The sequence below is a fragment of the Pan troglodytes genome, chromosome 13 (genome assembly GCF_028858775.2).
Source record: "Pan troglodytes isolate AG18354 chromosome 13, NHGRI_mPanTro3-v2.0_pri, whole genome shotgun sequence".
NCBI lineage: Eukaryota > Metazoa > Chordata > Mammalia > Primates > Hominidae > Pan > Pan troglodytes.
In genome coordinates this window covers 110,138,599-110,154,463 of record NC_072411.2, presented here as the reverse complement: position 1 = coordinate 110,154,463, position 15,865 = coordinate 110,138,599, and the positions used below count along the sequence as shown (strand labels likewise).

The window sequence follows — 15,865 nt, the reverse complement described above, 5'->3', positions numbered from 1 at the left end:
GTTTGTACCCCACTGCCCACCACACACGCCTCCTGTCTTCTTTCTCTGCTTACTTATTACCATTAAACATGGTATTTTATTTTGTCTGTCTCCATCTCTTAGGCCATCAGGTGTGAATGTAGACGTTTTGCTTTGTTCAACCTATGCAGCCACATGCACTGGCGCTGCCCTTTCTGCTAGATGTAAGCTACAAAATGTCATGACCTTTTATCTGTTATATTCACTGCTTAGAGCTATACATATAGTGGGGGCTAATAAATACTTGTTGAATAAATTAATTAAATGAATGAAGATTCTGCCCAATTTGGCCAAACTTATTTTTTCTCTTATTACAAAAGAATACTGTTCATCATAGAAAACAAAAATAAGAAAGCCACCCATATCCTACCACTTTGATGCATATCCTCCCAGACCTTTTCCTCTGCAGATGATCTTTCCCCATGAGAGTGGTTTTTTGTTTGTTTGTTTGTTTTTTGTTTGTTTGTTTGTTTGTTTGAGACAAGAGTCTTGCTTTGCCGCCCAGGCTGCAGCACAGTGGCTCGATCTCGGCTCACTGCAAGCTCCGCCTCCCAGGTTCACGCCATTCTCCTGCCTCAGCCTCCCGAGTAACTGGGACTACAGGCGCCCACCACCACGTCCGGCTAATTTTTTGTATTTTTAGTGGAGACGGGGTTTCACCGTGTTAGGCAGGATGGTCTTGATCTCCTGACCTCGTGATCCACCCACCTCAGCCTCCCAAAGTCCTGGGATTACAGGTGTGAGCCACCACGCCCGGCACTGAAAGTGGTTTTATACTATCCTTAACCATTTCACTTAGTATATTGTGAACATCTTTTTTATGCTAGTAAATATTTGTCTAAACATAATGAAATGAGTGAAAATGGTGTTTTGATGTGTGGGCATACCTACATGTTATTGATCTTGGAAGAAGTAAGTGGGGATTATTATTCAGTGTACTCAAAAGATTGCATGAGCAATCTAATACTAAATGAGCTGGTAGAATCACTTCATATCAACACTCCCTCTTCTCCCCTCACCCCCTAAAAAATCAAGTATATTAGGTAGAAGGATTATCTAATACAGAGAGAAAAGATTGCATGCTATTGTAAATCAAATACACTTGATCTAGGAGGGCAGTTTATTAAGAACATGTCTCTTAGGGCAGAATTTTTTTTTCTTTTTGAGACAAGGTATCACTGTTGCTCAGTGCCATGACATGACCACAGCTCACTGCAGCCTCGACCTCCCAAGCTCAAACAATCCTACTTCAGCCTCCTGAGTAGCTGGGACTACAGCTGCATGCCATCATGCCCACTTAATTTTTTTATTTTTTATTTTTGTAGAGACAGAGTCTCACTATGTTGCTAGGGCTCCTCTCAAACTCCTGGGTTTAAGGGATCCTCTGCCTCAGCCTCCCAAAGTGCTGGGATTACAAGCGTGAGCCACCCTGCCTGGCCAGGGCAGCCTAACTCTTAAAGCACAATCTACACAGACTGGAGTTGCAATGTCTCTGAACTGCATATGAGGAATATCTTACAACCAAAATCTGAGACTGAAGTGTGCAAGGTCTGGTTAATACTGAATTTTAGAAGAATAAGTCTATTTTAGCAAAAATATTAGCACTAAATTAGTCTCATTAAAGACCAGTAAGTATTAGCTCTTCAAACTTGTGGATAACACTTCTTTAAGCTCACTAAATGAAAACAACTCTTTATGTTCTCTGTAATATTTAAGGTTACCCGACTTTTGTGGCTACTTTTCCAGTTAGCTAATTAAAAATTTCATCAGCTGCAGCTGGGGCTTTAGCCTTAACAGATTAGCTGCAGAATCTATCAGGACTCAGAAATAAAGGATGTCATTTTGGTAGTTTTGATAGCAACCATTCTCCTCATTCTACTTCAAGAATTCTTCTCCATTAGATGACTTCTAAAAGTGTGGTTTTTGAGTCATCTATCTTCCTGATATCCTAATAGCTCCTCCCTCTCCCTTCTTTTTCTCCAGAGATCTAATTCAGCAAATTATGTATATACCAATATCAGCACTGTAAAAGGGTGCTACAGACTGTCTGCAGTGTCATTCATGACTAAACAGATTTGAAAACTTTCAAAAGGAATTCTGGGAAGTTACATATTAATTTTACTAAACTACATACATACATAGCTCTTTATTTACTCAGCGATCTTTCAAAAAGCCAGGATGTTTTCTCTTATTCTGAGATGAAATGAAATATATAAATTCTCTAAAATCATTTTCTTTTTTTTTCTTTTTTTGAGATGAAGTCTCACTCTGTCACCTGGGCTGGAGTGCAGTGGTGCAATCTTGGCTCACTGCAACCTCCACCTCCTGGGTTCAAGTGATTTTCCTGTTTCAGCATTCCTAGCAGCTGGGATTACAGGTGTGAGCCACCATACCCAGCTAATTTTTTTCTTTTGTATTTTTAGAAGGGATGGAGTTTCAACCATGTTGGCCAGAGTGGACTCGAACTCCTGACCTCAGGTGATCTATCTACCTCGGCCTCCCAAAGTGCTGGGATTACAGATGTGAGCCACCGTGCCCGGCCTCTAAAATCATTTTCTAAGAGAAAACAAAAATAAAACTCATTGCAGGGGAAGTGTTATATTCTTGCGACTGTTAAACACCTTAAGAATTTGAGCTAGGTATATAACAGCTATGATATAATCTATCATTTTTATAATCAGATGCCACAATACTCACAATTAAAATTACATCCCAGATATTTCTACTCGAGGCTTTAGATTGTGGCTAAGAAACTTAAGTACAATTTCTGAATGAGCAGGTAAAAGAGACCCTTATTTCCTGTAACTACCTGCCAAGATATAATATCTGATGCAATCTTGCCACTTTTTCAGCCAATGAGATTTGCAAAATGAGGTACCTAGAGAAGTGATTGAAGCTTGTTTCTTCCACATGGGCTGCTATCAAAATATGTGCCTTTGATTTAAAATTGTTTTTCCATTAGCTCAGAGTATGGCTGGACATACGAATCCTGTCCACGTCCAGCCTAATGTAACTATTTCAGGAAGAGTTTGCAGCTCATATCAAGAACATCAAATTGCATCTCCCTGGGGATGCTTCATAGTGCTTTTTGCTGATTTCAGTGTGGGTATATGTGCTCTCCAAAGGAAAGACACTGGCCATCTCAACTTAATATAAATTACCTACCCTGGAGCACATATTCTTGGAAGACAGTAAAACTACGTGAATAAATGGTTTTCCTTTCAAAATTATTCCTTATGCATCTTTATCCATATTCTTTATTTAGACCCTTATCATTTAGAATCAAATTGTGGAGTTTGCTTTTGGTGTTGTGCTATCATTTTAATTTTACATGTGTGTATGTTGTGGGTCTTTTCTTTAAAGCCTGTCTAAGATGAGATATTTCCATTGCAAATTTTTCCCTCATTTTAATCATTGAGTCTTTAAATGCTGGTTGTGCATCTCTAAGAACTGAGCTTCAGGAAAATGGTAATATTATCAAATCTATCAGAACCTTGCAAAGGGTCTGCCTACTTTAGAGCCTGACCCCAATCCCTTTTTTCTCGTGAGCATTGGGGCCTGGTGGGAGCTGAGTTGAACTTCTCAGAAATTAGTCAAGTTAAATGAGTCTTGATTTATTTGACCTAATGTCATGGAACAAAATGGAATGAGGCCCTTCTACCTTTTTGTTAAGACTACTGCCTTTGATTTCATAGGCAATTATCTCTGCATTTTTAACCCCAAGTACCAGCTACATAATATAAGGGCTCTGAATCATATATGACCTTTTTCCTTTTTAATTTTCATCTTTTCTCACCTTTCTCATTAGAGCAATCTATAAATGAAGCCTAAGTTACCTTCCCAGTGTGTCAGGCGATTCTAAAGATGATAAAATAGAAAATGTTAGCACTAGAAGCAATTGTGCTAGTTGGTTTTCATGATCTTCTAGCACGTTTCTTCAATGTTCTTTGCTACCAGGAAACTCGGTAGTGCTATCTGCTAGCGATATCGTTTCCTTTGATGAGTGAGTGAAGTGTGGAGTTGACTCTTCTTATCTCATTTATTCTTTGGCTCTGGTGTCAGGGCTTGCATTGGCATAAGCAGGGCTGCCCACTGCAGAAATGCTGCCAGACATGATGATTAATAGCCCCTGCAATACAGTGACATCAGTTAATGCACAGAAGGCCCTAAACACAGCAGCCTCTTCTGCAACAAGGATCCTGTTTACCAAAGGACTGCTAAGCCAGATAACCTTCAGTTAGTTTGTGGCTTTTGGTTCTTAATATAATGAAGTTTAGGGGTTAAATTTAATAAATTAGTAATTACTTTTTTTTTTTTTTTTTTTTTTTTTGACACAGGGTCTTGCTTTATCACCCAGGCTGGACTGCAGTGGCATGATCATGGCTCACTGCAGCCTCAACCTCCTGGGCTCAATTGATCCTCCTGCTGCAGCCTCTTGAGTAATTGGGACCACAGGCATTCACCACCACCCCCAGCTTTTATTTTATATTTTGTTTTTTGTTTTTTTTTTGAGACAGAGTTTCATTCTTATTGCCCAGGCTGGAGTGCAATGGCGCGATGTTGGCTCACTGCAACCTCCAGCACCTGGGTTCAATCAATTCTCCTGCCTCAGCCTCCTGAGTAGCTGGGATCACGGGCATGCGCCACCATGCCCAGCTAATTTTTAAATATTTTTAGTAGAGATGGGGTTTCTTCATGTTGGTCAGGCTGGTCTCAAACTCCCACCCTCTGGTGATCAGCCCAACTTGGCCTCCCAAAGTGCTGGGATTACAGGCGTGAGCCACGGCACCCGGCCCCCCAGCTAATTTTTGTATTTTTTTTAGAGACAGGGTCTTGCTATGTTGCCCAGTCTGGTCCCAAACTCCTGAGCTCAAGTGATCCTCCCACCTCACCCTCCCAAAGTGCTGGGATTACAGGTGTGAGCCACTGTGCCCCGTTGAGTAATTATTAATCTTTTTTATATAACACTTTAGTAAAAACTTGAACTGTTTCAATTAGGAAAATACTGTGTGTGGGGTGTGTGTGTGTGTGTGTTTTCATGCACGCACATACACATGTGCAAATGTGTGTATTTGAAAGAGCTTCCAGCTGGGTCCACATCCCATTTCCTTTAGGCCTTTTGAAGGCCAGCCTTCATCAGTTATCTCTACTTTTGTGTCTTCAGCTTTTGTTTCTATAGTAGCTTCTTAATGTTAGCATTTAAGTATGCCCAAGTTTCTCTTATGTTTTTTTAAAAAAAAAAATCCTTTCTTAGTCCTACATCCTTCTTTAGCTGTGGCCCAATTTCCCTCCTTTTCTTTAAAGTTGACTTCGTAAAAGAGTAACCCACAATCCTCACCCCTCTCCAGTCTTTCCTCCTCCTCCCCTGAAACCACCCTGTCTGAGGTCACTGATGGATTCCTGTTTGCCAGCAGGCACTTTCCAGGCCTCATGAGAGTCTTCCTCACGTTATTTGACCTCTCCACTACCTTTGATGCCATTGACCACCTTCTTCCTTCATGAAATTCTCTCCTTCCTTGGCTTCCCTGGTGCTGGCTCTTCTGCTTTTTCTCCTCCCTGTCAACCTACTCCTTCCCAGTCCTCTTTCTGTTTATCTACTCCTAAATATTAATAGTACTGTTTCACCAGGAAGCAATCTTTTCTCATTTCCCAGCATGTGCCCCCCTGGACTATCACTTTTTCTCATGGCTTCATCTAAAACCTGTAAGCTGGGGGCCCAAAAATCGCCCACTTGGACTTACAGGTGACTCCACTTGAGCATTCCAAAGACAGTTCCAACCGTCTGCCCCAACATCTGAGCTACCCTTTCCCCCACCAAGACAACTCCTCTTCCTTAGTCCTGTTTTTCAGACCCCTTTGTACTAATCAGAGTTTAAGGCAAACTGGCTCCTGGGAATCTTTACTTTTCCCATTCATTTCCTAAAGGACTCCTGTCAGGCCCACTTGTAGGACCTCAGCCACAGCAGAGGAAAGCCCTTGGAATCACCCAGATGGGAAGCTGCCGGGGCCCACACTTTCCTGAGCTTGGCTTTTAGGTCCATATTTACCCTGAGTTTCCCTGTGTTTGGTCTTCCTAAAGAAAATATTTAGAGAATGTCTTGCAAATTCAGTCTGCCTTAGGGGAAAGAGGAATAAATGGCAGTGTGCATAAGTTATCTGGTCCTGCCTTGGAAACCTTTACCTCTAAGCAGAAGAGTGAGTCCCTATCTTCTAAATAGCTGCAAAAAAATCTTTTTCTTATTTTATTTACATTAAAAAGCATTACTATAAGAGATACATTTTAATACCTACCAGTCTTCCCTCTCAGGAAATTTATTCCCATATTTGACTTCAGTGCTTTCATACTACAACTCCCATCCTCCAGGGAGAAAAAAAGATGATTGGCATTATCTCTCTTAAAAGTCTTTATTTTTAATGGCCACCACTAAATCTCTTGGACACAACATCTTCTCCAGTTCTCCAGACACAATAAGCTGGGTTCCTTCATCTTTCCCGCATATATTGCATTTTCCAGTTCTTTGTGTCTGTTATGACTGACCTCATGTAAATTATAGTATTAGACACTGAAGTGTGATGGAGAAGACAGTAGAGGAAGTGCTTCTGGAGGGGCTTAGAATCTCATATAAAAGGAGAGAGAAAATAAACATATGTGAAATATATATACACATAGAAACATTAAATAAATACATAGCCACTTTAGCTGTGCTGTACAAATAATGTTGAAGGAATATTAGAGATGATTGTGACCAAAGTTGGTTAATTTTTGTGAGAAGAATAATGAATAGTGTTTGGAAGCAAGAAGGACCCTGCCTAGTAAGGAGAAATTGGAAATTCTCTTTGTTGCTCATCAGTTGTATTCATTGAAGTATCTATCTCCAGCACGTAGCACGATGCCTTATTTTAGACACTCAGTAAGTGCTTGTTGACTATGTGATAACCGACTGGTTATAGTACTCCAGGAAGAGTATGCCAGTGTGATTTGGTTTGTAAATTTGTAAATAAGTCTGATATCCTGTATATCCCTAATCATAAAAGTTTTAGAATTTTAAAGCAGAAAGGACTTTTAAGTAGCAAAACATTACAGATATGCTCTCCTGCATTTGTCCCTGCCGTAAATCATTTCATCTTCCTTTTAACTCTTTCTCCAGCTGACCTATGTTTCTACAAACCAGCAGAAGAGGCAGGAGCTAGTCTTGAAATGATTTTGCAGCCCGCTTACTGGACTCCATTTCTTAGCACTGCTGCCACATTGCTTTCATTTTACGTTATTTAAGGGATTTCATTATTAAGCATTTACCTTTCAGTAAGATTATTCCTTCAATTTAGTCACCCCTAAACATCCTCTGTCTCTCATATTATCATACACTGCTCCCTTTGAGTCCCACTGAAAGACTGCCCTAGTTTTCCTTTCCTGCAGATAAGTTTGGGCCCTTGGATCTTGGAACAGCAAAAGGACATTAGTGAAACCACTGGTGAAACCTGAATAAAGTCTATAATTTGCATAATGTCGATTTCTTATTTTTGATCAATATGCCATGGTTATGTAAGATGTAAGCATTAGGGGAAGCTGGATAAAGGGTATGAAGGTAAGAACATTTTACAAATACAGAGAAATGTTAGGAACTGGAAGTACATGTGAACATTCTGGTTATTTTCAAAAACATAGTTTTCAAAATATAATGAGAAAATTGCAGACTACCAAAGTACACTTTTAGATAGTTCTAGATTGTAAGGTAAACAAAGTAAAAACAAACAACCCTCATCTGGGTTCAGCCCCCTTCCCATTCAGGTTTTTCCTCACTCCATTCCCTCCATTCCCATGGCTTCAGCTGTCCGCTCTGTGCTCCCATCAGAAGTGCCCTGGGTCTTTTACATCTCAGGCCCAGGTCCATGCTTGCTGTTCCCCACACAGGCACTGGATATTCAGCACATAGGAAGCTCAATTTTTTATTCCCTCCCCTGGAAGCCTGCCCTCAGTTGGCCAATGGCATCACCATTCTCATCCCCAGGCTCTATACTTCAGGGTCATCTTAGACTCCCTTCTCCTTTTTCACTTATTCCCAATGTTCTCAATTCTTCCAAAAAGTCTCTGGTATCTACCCACTCATTCCTTTCACTGTCCGCTTGTCTGCCCTAGAACAGACTCTCACATGCCTTGTCACCTGTCTGTAGTCTCTCCACCCTCCCTGCTGCCTTCAGAGGCACATCAGTGTGGCTTTCCTGCTTCAAAAAGCATCAGTGGCTCTATACTGCTACCGGCCTAAACTACAGTAATAAACATCCATCCAGAAGAGACATGCATGATATTACTAAATTAGATGATCAGCTCAAACCTACCTCCCTCCTTTCCCTACCCCCAGCCCCAAGAAATTAGAAGGAGCATAGGCCTTTGGAGTCAGAAAGTCCTGGCCTTGAAACTCAGCTCTGTGACCTTGGGCAAATTGGTCTTTGCCTCTGTGCCTCAGTTTCCTCTTATGTAAAATGAAGTTTGTGTTTACCATCCAGGGCTATTGTGAGGATTAGATAAAATGATGTATCTCCAGTGCCAAGCTCAGTGACCTCCTGTAGGCTGCCTTGAGGAAGAGGTCCCTTGATCATTTGTGTCATGTGCTTGTGTTATTGAAAATGGAGGTTGATTACATCTCATGGTCCCTCCAGGGACCATGGTCTACCTTCCACGACAGGGGCCTTCCTGTAGAGAAGCTAATCCTACATGGAGGAATTGAGTACTTTTCCTATGCCCTGCCCAACTGTGCTGGACCTGTGCTCTGCTTCCTGTCGCAAGTGCAGCCCTGAACCATTAGAGTTGAAGGGAGCCCAGCTGTAGGAACTGCATTCAGTTTCCCAGAATATAATGCCCTTGTCACTCATCTCGTTCCTGTGGGTGAAACAGTGCTTTCCAGCAGAATTCTTCAGCGACTTTCCTACTTTCCGGGAGAGGTCCTTACTAGAATACACCTACTCCAGTCCTCCATCTGGTCAGGACTTCATTTAATTGATTCAGTGCTCCATTTTCAGTAGTCTAATAGTGTCTGATATGCAGTGTGTGCTTAATATTGGATGGATGGAAGGATGAATGATTTAATATCTAGGATTTGGCAACTAATGCATACTTAATTGAAAGACTGACTAATGATTTTCCCAGTGAGCAAGATTATTAGGCCAGTGGTTCTAAACCTTGGCTGTGCTAATCACCAAGAGAGTTTTTGTTTTGTTTTCTTTAACACTGATTTATGGGCTCTACCCAGGCATATACCCTGTGGTTTTCTAAAAGCTCTCCAAGTGATTCTAATAGACAGCCAGGGTTGGAATCCACCATGTTAGACTACTCAAAAAATATGTACCCCATGCATAACTCTTTATCATTTTCAATTACCACATTGTATTGTATTTATCAGCTTATGTGTCTTTCCCTCACTTGACTTTATGCTCCTTGGCCTCATACTTGGGCTGTCTTCCTAGTGCCTGGCATAGTGCTTGGCATATAATGAATAGTCATAAATGTGAATTGGATAAATTGGTGGTTTCTTTCATTTAAGACACAAAAAAATTGCATAGTACCAAATAAGACAAAGAGAAAAATGTTAGTATCATGGATTTTGTTTTGGGTTTAGTTTGTGTGTGTGTTGTTTTCCAGTCATCTACACTTTGGTAACCTGTTTGCTTACCCATACGGATTATTTTTTTCTGTTCATTCATTGTCATCTATCCAGATGCTGTGAACGGACAGCAGCTAAAGATACTGGACTTTGTCGAAGAGTCCTAATTTAAAATACCTTGTCCCATTATTCTCATTTGTACAGAGGTTCTAAAATTGCCATCACTATACATATGAGAGGATAGTTCATTAATATGATATTCAGTATCACTCCTCCTCATTAATGAAAGCCGTAGAAGCCTCTAGACACGAGTGGCCACTCCAGTTTTTCTGAAATCCAAGATCAATATATTTAGATATAGAAAAATACAGCTAGAAAGATATTTAGAGACATCACATTAAACCACCCTCATTCTGCTGTGAAGAAGCTGAAGCCAGGTGGGCATGTGGGGACTTGCCAGAGATCACACAGCTTATTACGGACACAGCTGGTACAAGAAAACTGATGTTCTGGTCCTCAGACCTGGGCCACCACGTAGTGCTTGTAGCACTTAAGATTACATTAGAAGTCAAAGATCAAACTTTTACCTCCATTCTGGTGTCTGTGTTGGGAAGAAAAATATCTGAGAAAAAGATATTACAGGTTCCTCAGAGGGCTTAGGAGAAGTATAGGTGGAAAGTGGACAGGGCAGAGGAAAGGAATTCTTGAGTGAGACTGAAACTTATCAGGAAAATGTGTGTTATGGCAGCACCACAGTTCACTTGTCTATCTGCCCTTGTTTTCAGAATTTTCCCCAGAGAATACCTCCTTCAACAGATCCACCTGTATTCCCTCGCCGACCTGCAGCAGGTAAGTGCTCAGAGGGGCTGTTTCATTTTTGTTGCTTTCCTGGAGAAGTCTCTTTGTTGACTTTGGTCTTTGCACCGTATTCTGCCATCACTGGGGTAGTTTTCATCACAAACCCTGATAATTCTTATTCAGAATGGGGGGAAAACTTAGTATAAAAAGATATATGGGACAATAACAAATGTTGGCAAGGATGCAGAGAAACTGGGGCTCTTATACATTGCTGATGGGATGCAAAGTACGTTAGCCACTTTGGAACAGTTAAAAAGTTAAACATAGAGTTACCATATGACCCAACAATTTTACTCCTAGGTATATACCCAAGAGAGTTGAAAACATATGTCCACAGAAAAACCTGTACACAAATGTTCAGAGCAGCATTATTCATAATAGCAAAAAAGTGGAAACAACCCAAATGTTCATCAGCTAATGAATGGATGAACAAAATGTGTTCTAGCCATATAATAAAATATTATTCTGCCATAGAAAGAAGTGAAGTACTGATGCATGCTACAATATGGATAAATCTTGAAAACACCATGCTAAGTAAAAGAAGCCAAACAGAAAAGAATACATACTGTATGATTCTGTTTACATGAAATGTTTAGAATAGGCAAATCCATCGTGACAGAAAGTACGTTAGTGATTGCCAGGGCCTGGGGAGAGCGAAGAAATGAGGAGTGCCTGCTCATGGATAAAGAGTTTCTTTGGAGGCTTAATGAAAGTGTTCTGGAATTAAACAGCAGTGATGGTTATACAGTCTTGTGAATATTCTGAAAACCACTAAATTGTTTACTTTAAAAGAGTAAATTTTATGGTGTGTGAATTTTACCAATTAAAAATTTGTATGAAAAGATGTAAAAGGCATTGAATGTGTTAAGCCCTTGACTTGTGCTCAAGCCAAAAAGTTGAATGGCTTTTAAAGTTTAGTAAAACATAACAGAGCATGTAAGAGTTGAAATCATCCTTTTATACTTTTATTAGAACATGTACTTTTTTTTTTTCCTTTCGTTTGTGAGACAGAGTCTTGCTCTGTCGCCCAGGCTGGAGTGCAGTGGCATGGTCTTGGCTCGCTGCACCCTCTGCCTCCCGGGTTCAAGCGATTCTCCTGCCTCAGCCTCCCGAGTAGCTGGGATTACAGGCATGTGCCACCATGCTAATTTTTGTATTTTTAGTAGAGATGGGGTTTCATCATGTTGGCCAGGCTGGTCTCGAACTCCTGACCTCAAGTGATCCGCCCACCTTGGCCTCCTAAAGTGCTGGTATTACAGACGTGAGCTACCATGCCTGGCCACACTTGTACTTTTAATGATTAACCAGATTAGCAGCTAGGAAGAAACTGGCCTTTTGTGTATTCAGCCCTAAATTCTAAATATGTTAAGCTTTGGTTAATCATTTAAATCAACAGCTCACTCCTGAGAAGCTGTTGGACACTAGATAATGATTCTTTCAAGAGTTCATTAAATAATAATAATAATTGTGACAACTTTCAGAGTATCGCAAACTGCTGTGATTCTGTTCTTTCGTTGTTGTTTTCCTCTCTGGTTGTTTCATCCAGAAGAATTTAGGTCAACTTAAAAACCATGCTCATATCCTTCAGTCATTTTTCTGACTTTAAATTACTTTTCAAGGATTTTTTGTGTCTTTTAGTTTAATAACTTAAGACTTTTGTGTTCTTTTTGTCCCCCCAGAGCTAGGAAAGTTATTCATTTATTTATTTATTTATTTGACAGTCTCGCTCTGTTGCCCAGGCAGTAGTACAGTGGTGTGATCTTGGCTCACTGCAACCTCAGCCTCCTGAGTTCAAGCAATTCTCATGCCTCAGCCTCCCGTGTAGCTGGGATGACAAGCATGTACCACTAGGCCTGTCTAATTTTTGCATTTTTAGTAGAGACAGGGTTTCACCATGTTGGCCAGGCTGGTTTCAAACTTCTGACCTCAAGTGATCAGCCTCCCAAAGAGCTGGGATTACAGGCGTGAGCCTCTGCTCCCTGCCAGAAAGTTATTTTAAATTAAATGGCAGACATGATGTTAGAGCATTTAGTTGGAGAGGTCTAAGAAAAGACTAAGGTTTTCATTTCCATTTATGTGTCAAGTTGAAACCTATTTGCACATATCAGCTCTCCCAACTCCTTTGGTCCTGCCTGACCTTTATTACATAGTCAAGCAGCAGTGGTCTGCTGGCTAGGGTGGAAAGGGGTATATTTTTACTTAAAATTGTTGTTCAAGGGGAAGAATTGGTTAAAACACTTGTTATACATTTATCTATTTTCTGAAGTCTACCTGATCGTAGTGCCTGAGGACACAGACTCTATCATTTGAGAAGTATGTTTAAAGGCACTGAACATTCTTGTAAAGATGGTTTAAAATACAATGGGTGGGCTCCAAAGTGAGTACTCTTTGAGGGAGCCTTTCAAACGTGAGTTTTGATATCTGATGAAGAGAAAGAATCAGAGTAATTCCATATTCATTTTAGGGTGTCAAAGTAATGTGTCCATTTGGAATCATACAGCCTGCTTTTTAAGGCTTTCCTATACCCTGCTGTCTTTCTCTCCACCCCCTTTTCTTTTTTTCCTCCTTTAATAATCAAACCATACATGCCAAGCAGCTTACTTAAATCAGTGGCAGGGGTATTCTTGGTGGCCAGGCCATTAGCCCCTGGAGCCCCATAAGCAGCTTAATCAGTTTTCAGTGATGGAGGCAATCAACAGCTTATCAAACACCCTGTGGGCGGGGCAGCTAGAGCTCAATGCATCCATTTACTTAACAGCTCACTCTAACCTGGTTCTTTGTGCCTGGCTTTAAGAGCCCCAAACTTATCATATTTAAAGGAAGTTTAATTCGATTACTTTTTCTGCCTGAGGTGGGTTAAATTGGATTTAGCTTTTGATCTGTCTGCATCTTGGCTATCAGCACTGAAGGGCATCCCCAGCTTCATCTTTCCTTGGTTTCTAAGTAAATAACAAGCATGTTTTCTAGATCTGAATTGTTCTTGCAAATATGTAATGGAAAGGACACAAGGAGAAAGAACAAAAAATACCATTGCTTTGTGAAAGGGCATGTGGTGGTATCGGGAAACCCTACCTAACTGACCCAACCACCAGCCTTATGGCGTCCTGGGCCTTTTTGGCCTCTTCTGGACTCCTTCATCATCCTGCTTCTTGTCAGTTTCAGGCGTTTTAGAGTAAATTGTTTTCCCTGTTTGATTTTTCTCCTCACTGCTAAAGGTTTCTGTAAAAGCAGACCTGTCTGTCATATCAAGTAACTAGAGAAAAGGGGCTTTTAATGTTCAGATTTTGCAGGGGAAAGGAAAATAAACTAAAGCAAGTGACTCAAGAGTTATAAATCAGAAAAAACAATAATGCAGATATTCTTCTTAAATGCACAGGTTCCTGTCTACACATTTCTCTTAAGTTAATTTGATTTTTCCCATTAGCTCTTATTTAAAAAGCAAAACAGACATTTTCCTCTTCAAAAAGAAAAAAAATAGGTAAGAATTTAATAAACATGGTGAAAGGAGATTTATAATTTAGAGATAATTTTAAAATAATATAGTACACAAAGCACTAATAATACTTAAAAATGCTGAAAGAATTCTGGTACCAAAAAAATTGCAATCTTATTGTCCTCTGTCTGGTTTTATGTTTATAAGTAACAATGCCTAAAATTTTAGCAGATAGACTCAATTTAACAATTTGGCTGAAGATTTCAAGCTACCTTACCGCTGCTTTTGTTACATTCAAGACAGTTTTCCCCCTTCTCATTATTTGAATTACTGTCCTCTTTGCATGCATTTTCCCTTACTATTGTACATTTAGATGTGAGGAAAGAAATAGCAAGGATTGACAATTGCTTTACAAAGGAGATTCCCTCCAGTTGTTCTGGGAACGATTGTCTCCTGCTCACTGTTCACTGAGTACCAGTTATTGGCAAAATTAATACTCAGACTGAGTCCCTAATTGTCTGTTTGTTTGACCAGTGATTGAATTGCTCACTGGTATGACTTGCACATTGAAAAAGTAGTAGTTGAATGTAGTCATTATCTGACTACAGTCAGTTGGTAGCGTTTAGCCATAACGTGTAAAATGGAGCCAAGTAAACCTGGCCTAGTAGCAGGGCCAAGGAAGAAGCATAAGACACAGGCAGAGGCTCTCCAGATCCTAGGAGCTCCAGGGAGCATGGCCTTCCTTTACTCATTTCTTGTGTTTAGAATTCCAGGTGAATTTCTGTTCTGCAAACTAGATATTGTTAGAAAAACATATTCAATCCAAACTCTTTGAATATAACTTTAACAGAAGGTACTGCTCATTTTTTAAAAAATAAAATCTTACAAACTTTCTTTGAGGAGGTATGAATGCATGGTGGTTTTTGAAGTGACCAAGTACTTCCTTATAAAGGAAGTAGCAGGCAACAACTCAGCGTGTGTGGATGCATGGACTAGTATTGGTGCATGTTTTGAATGGGGAAACGAGGCACTGCTTTTTAAGAGCTTTTCCTTGGTTAGCTACTTTGAGAAGGATAAATAGAATAGAATTTGTGTTTTGTTATTTTCAGTCTATCCAGCATTATCACAAATCCATGAGAAGGCTTTAAGACAGGAATGCAATAAAAATATATGCTCACCTGAGATGGCAAGACTTGTACCGTAACTCTCAATGCCTTAACTTTTGGTGTCAGCTATCTGCTTTCCCTGTTAGGTATGTGACAAACCATCTCCTTACTCACATCCCCTTGGCACTTTTAACACTGATGAAAAGGTTCCAGATTTTACCAGTAGAATACATTAGTACATATAAATAAATGGTCAAGAGTTCTTAGTTGTTCTTAAGGAGCAAATCAGAACTCTGGTTTAATATGTCAGTCTTTGGACTGTGTAAATGATAGGAGAATTCTTCTAAAGTTCCTTCTACTTGCTGAAAGAAAAGGTCAGATTTTACTTTTAAATTTTGGCTACCTGTGCTCTTGTGACAAAACCTAAAATGTATATTAATGACTAACTCTTCTGGTATTACTCACCTTTGGGGGCATATGTAAGTTAAGCATTGAATGATTCTATTTGTGGCGATTCATGAGAAAGGATACTGGATGATCCCATGGGTGAGGTGGCTGGTTAGAGTAGGCCCCCCCCACTCCCTCCACTGCCCACCACCTCACCCCCGCACACACACACCCCTCTTGTGAGACAATCTAAGGAGCTAATTTTCTCATTATTTTCCTTCCCTGGGCCCTAAATTTCCAAATGAGACCCTACCTTTAGGTGAAGGCTGTTTAGATTCTAGTTTATAGGAAATATATTACCCAAGAAAAATAAATTATTATTTTGGCAGAAATTCATTTGAAAACATGGCATGGTATTGGGGGCGGGGAGACATTTCCACAGATAAGTTTTAATGAAAGAAAAA

At 40.1% G+C, this 15,865-nt stretch overlaps 1 protein-coding gene across 7 annotated transcripts in view; it reads left to right on the top strand.

The window, feature by feature from the left end:
- PLEKHM3 (pleckstrin homology domain containing M3) overlaps window positions 1-15,865 on the top strand; it is a 218,883-nt gene that overhangs the window by 121,741 nt on the left and 81,277 nt on the right. For all 7 annotated transcript variants that reach the window (XR_010149857.1, XM_001140597.7, XM_016950390.4 and 4 more), the window contains exon 6: window positions 10,403-10,466. Coding sequence is in view for 6 of the 7 variants with exons in the window: in XM_001140597.7 (XP_001140597.2) it covers window positions 10,403-10,466 (64 nt within the window). In the remaining variant the exon portion in view is untranslated. The remainder of the gene's footprint in view (window positions 1-10,402; window positions 10,467-15,865) is intronic.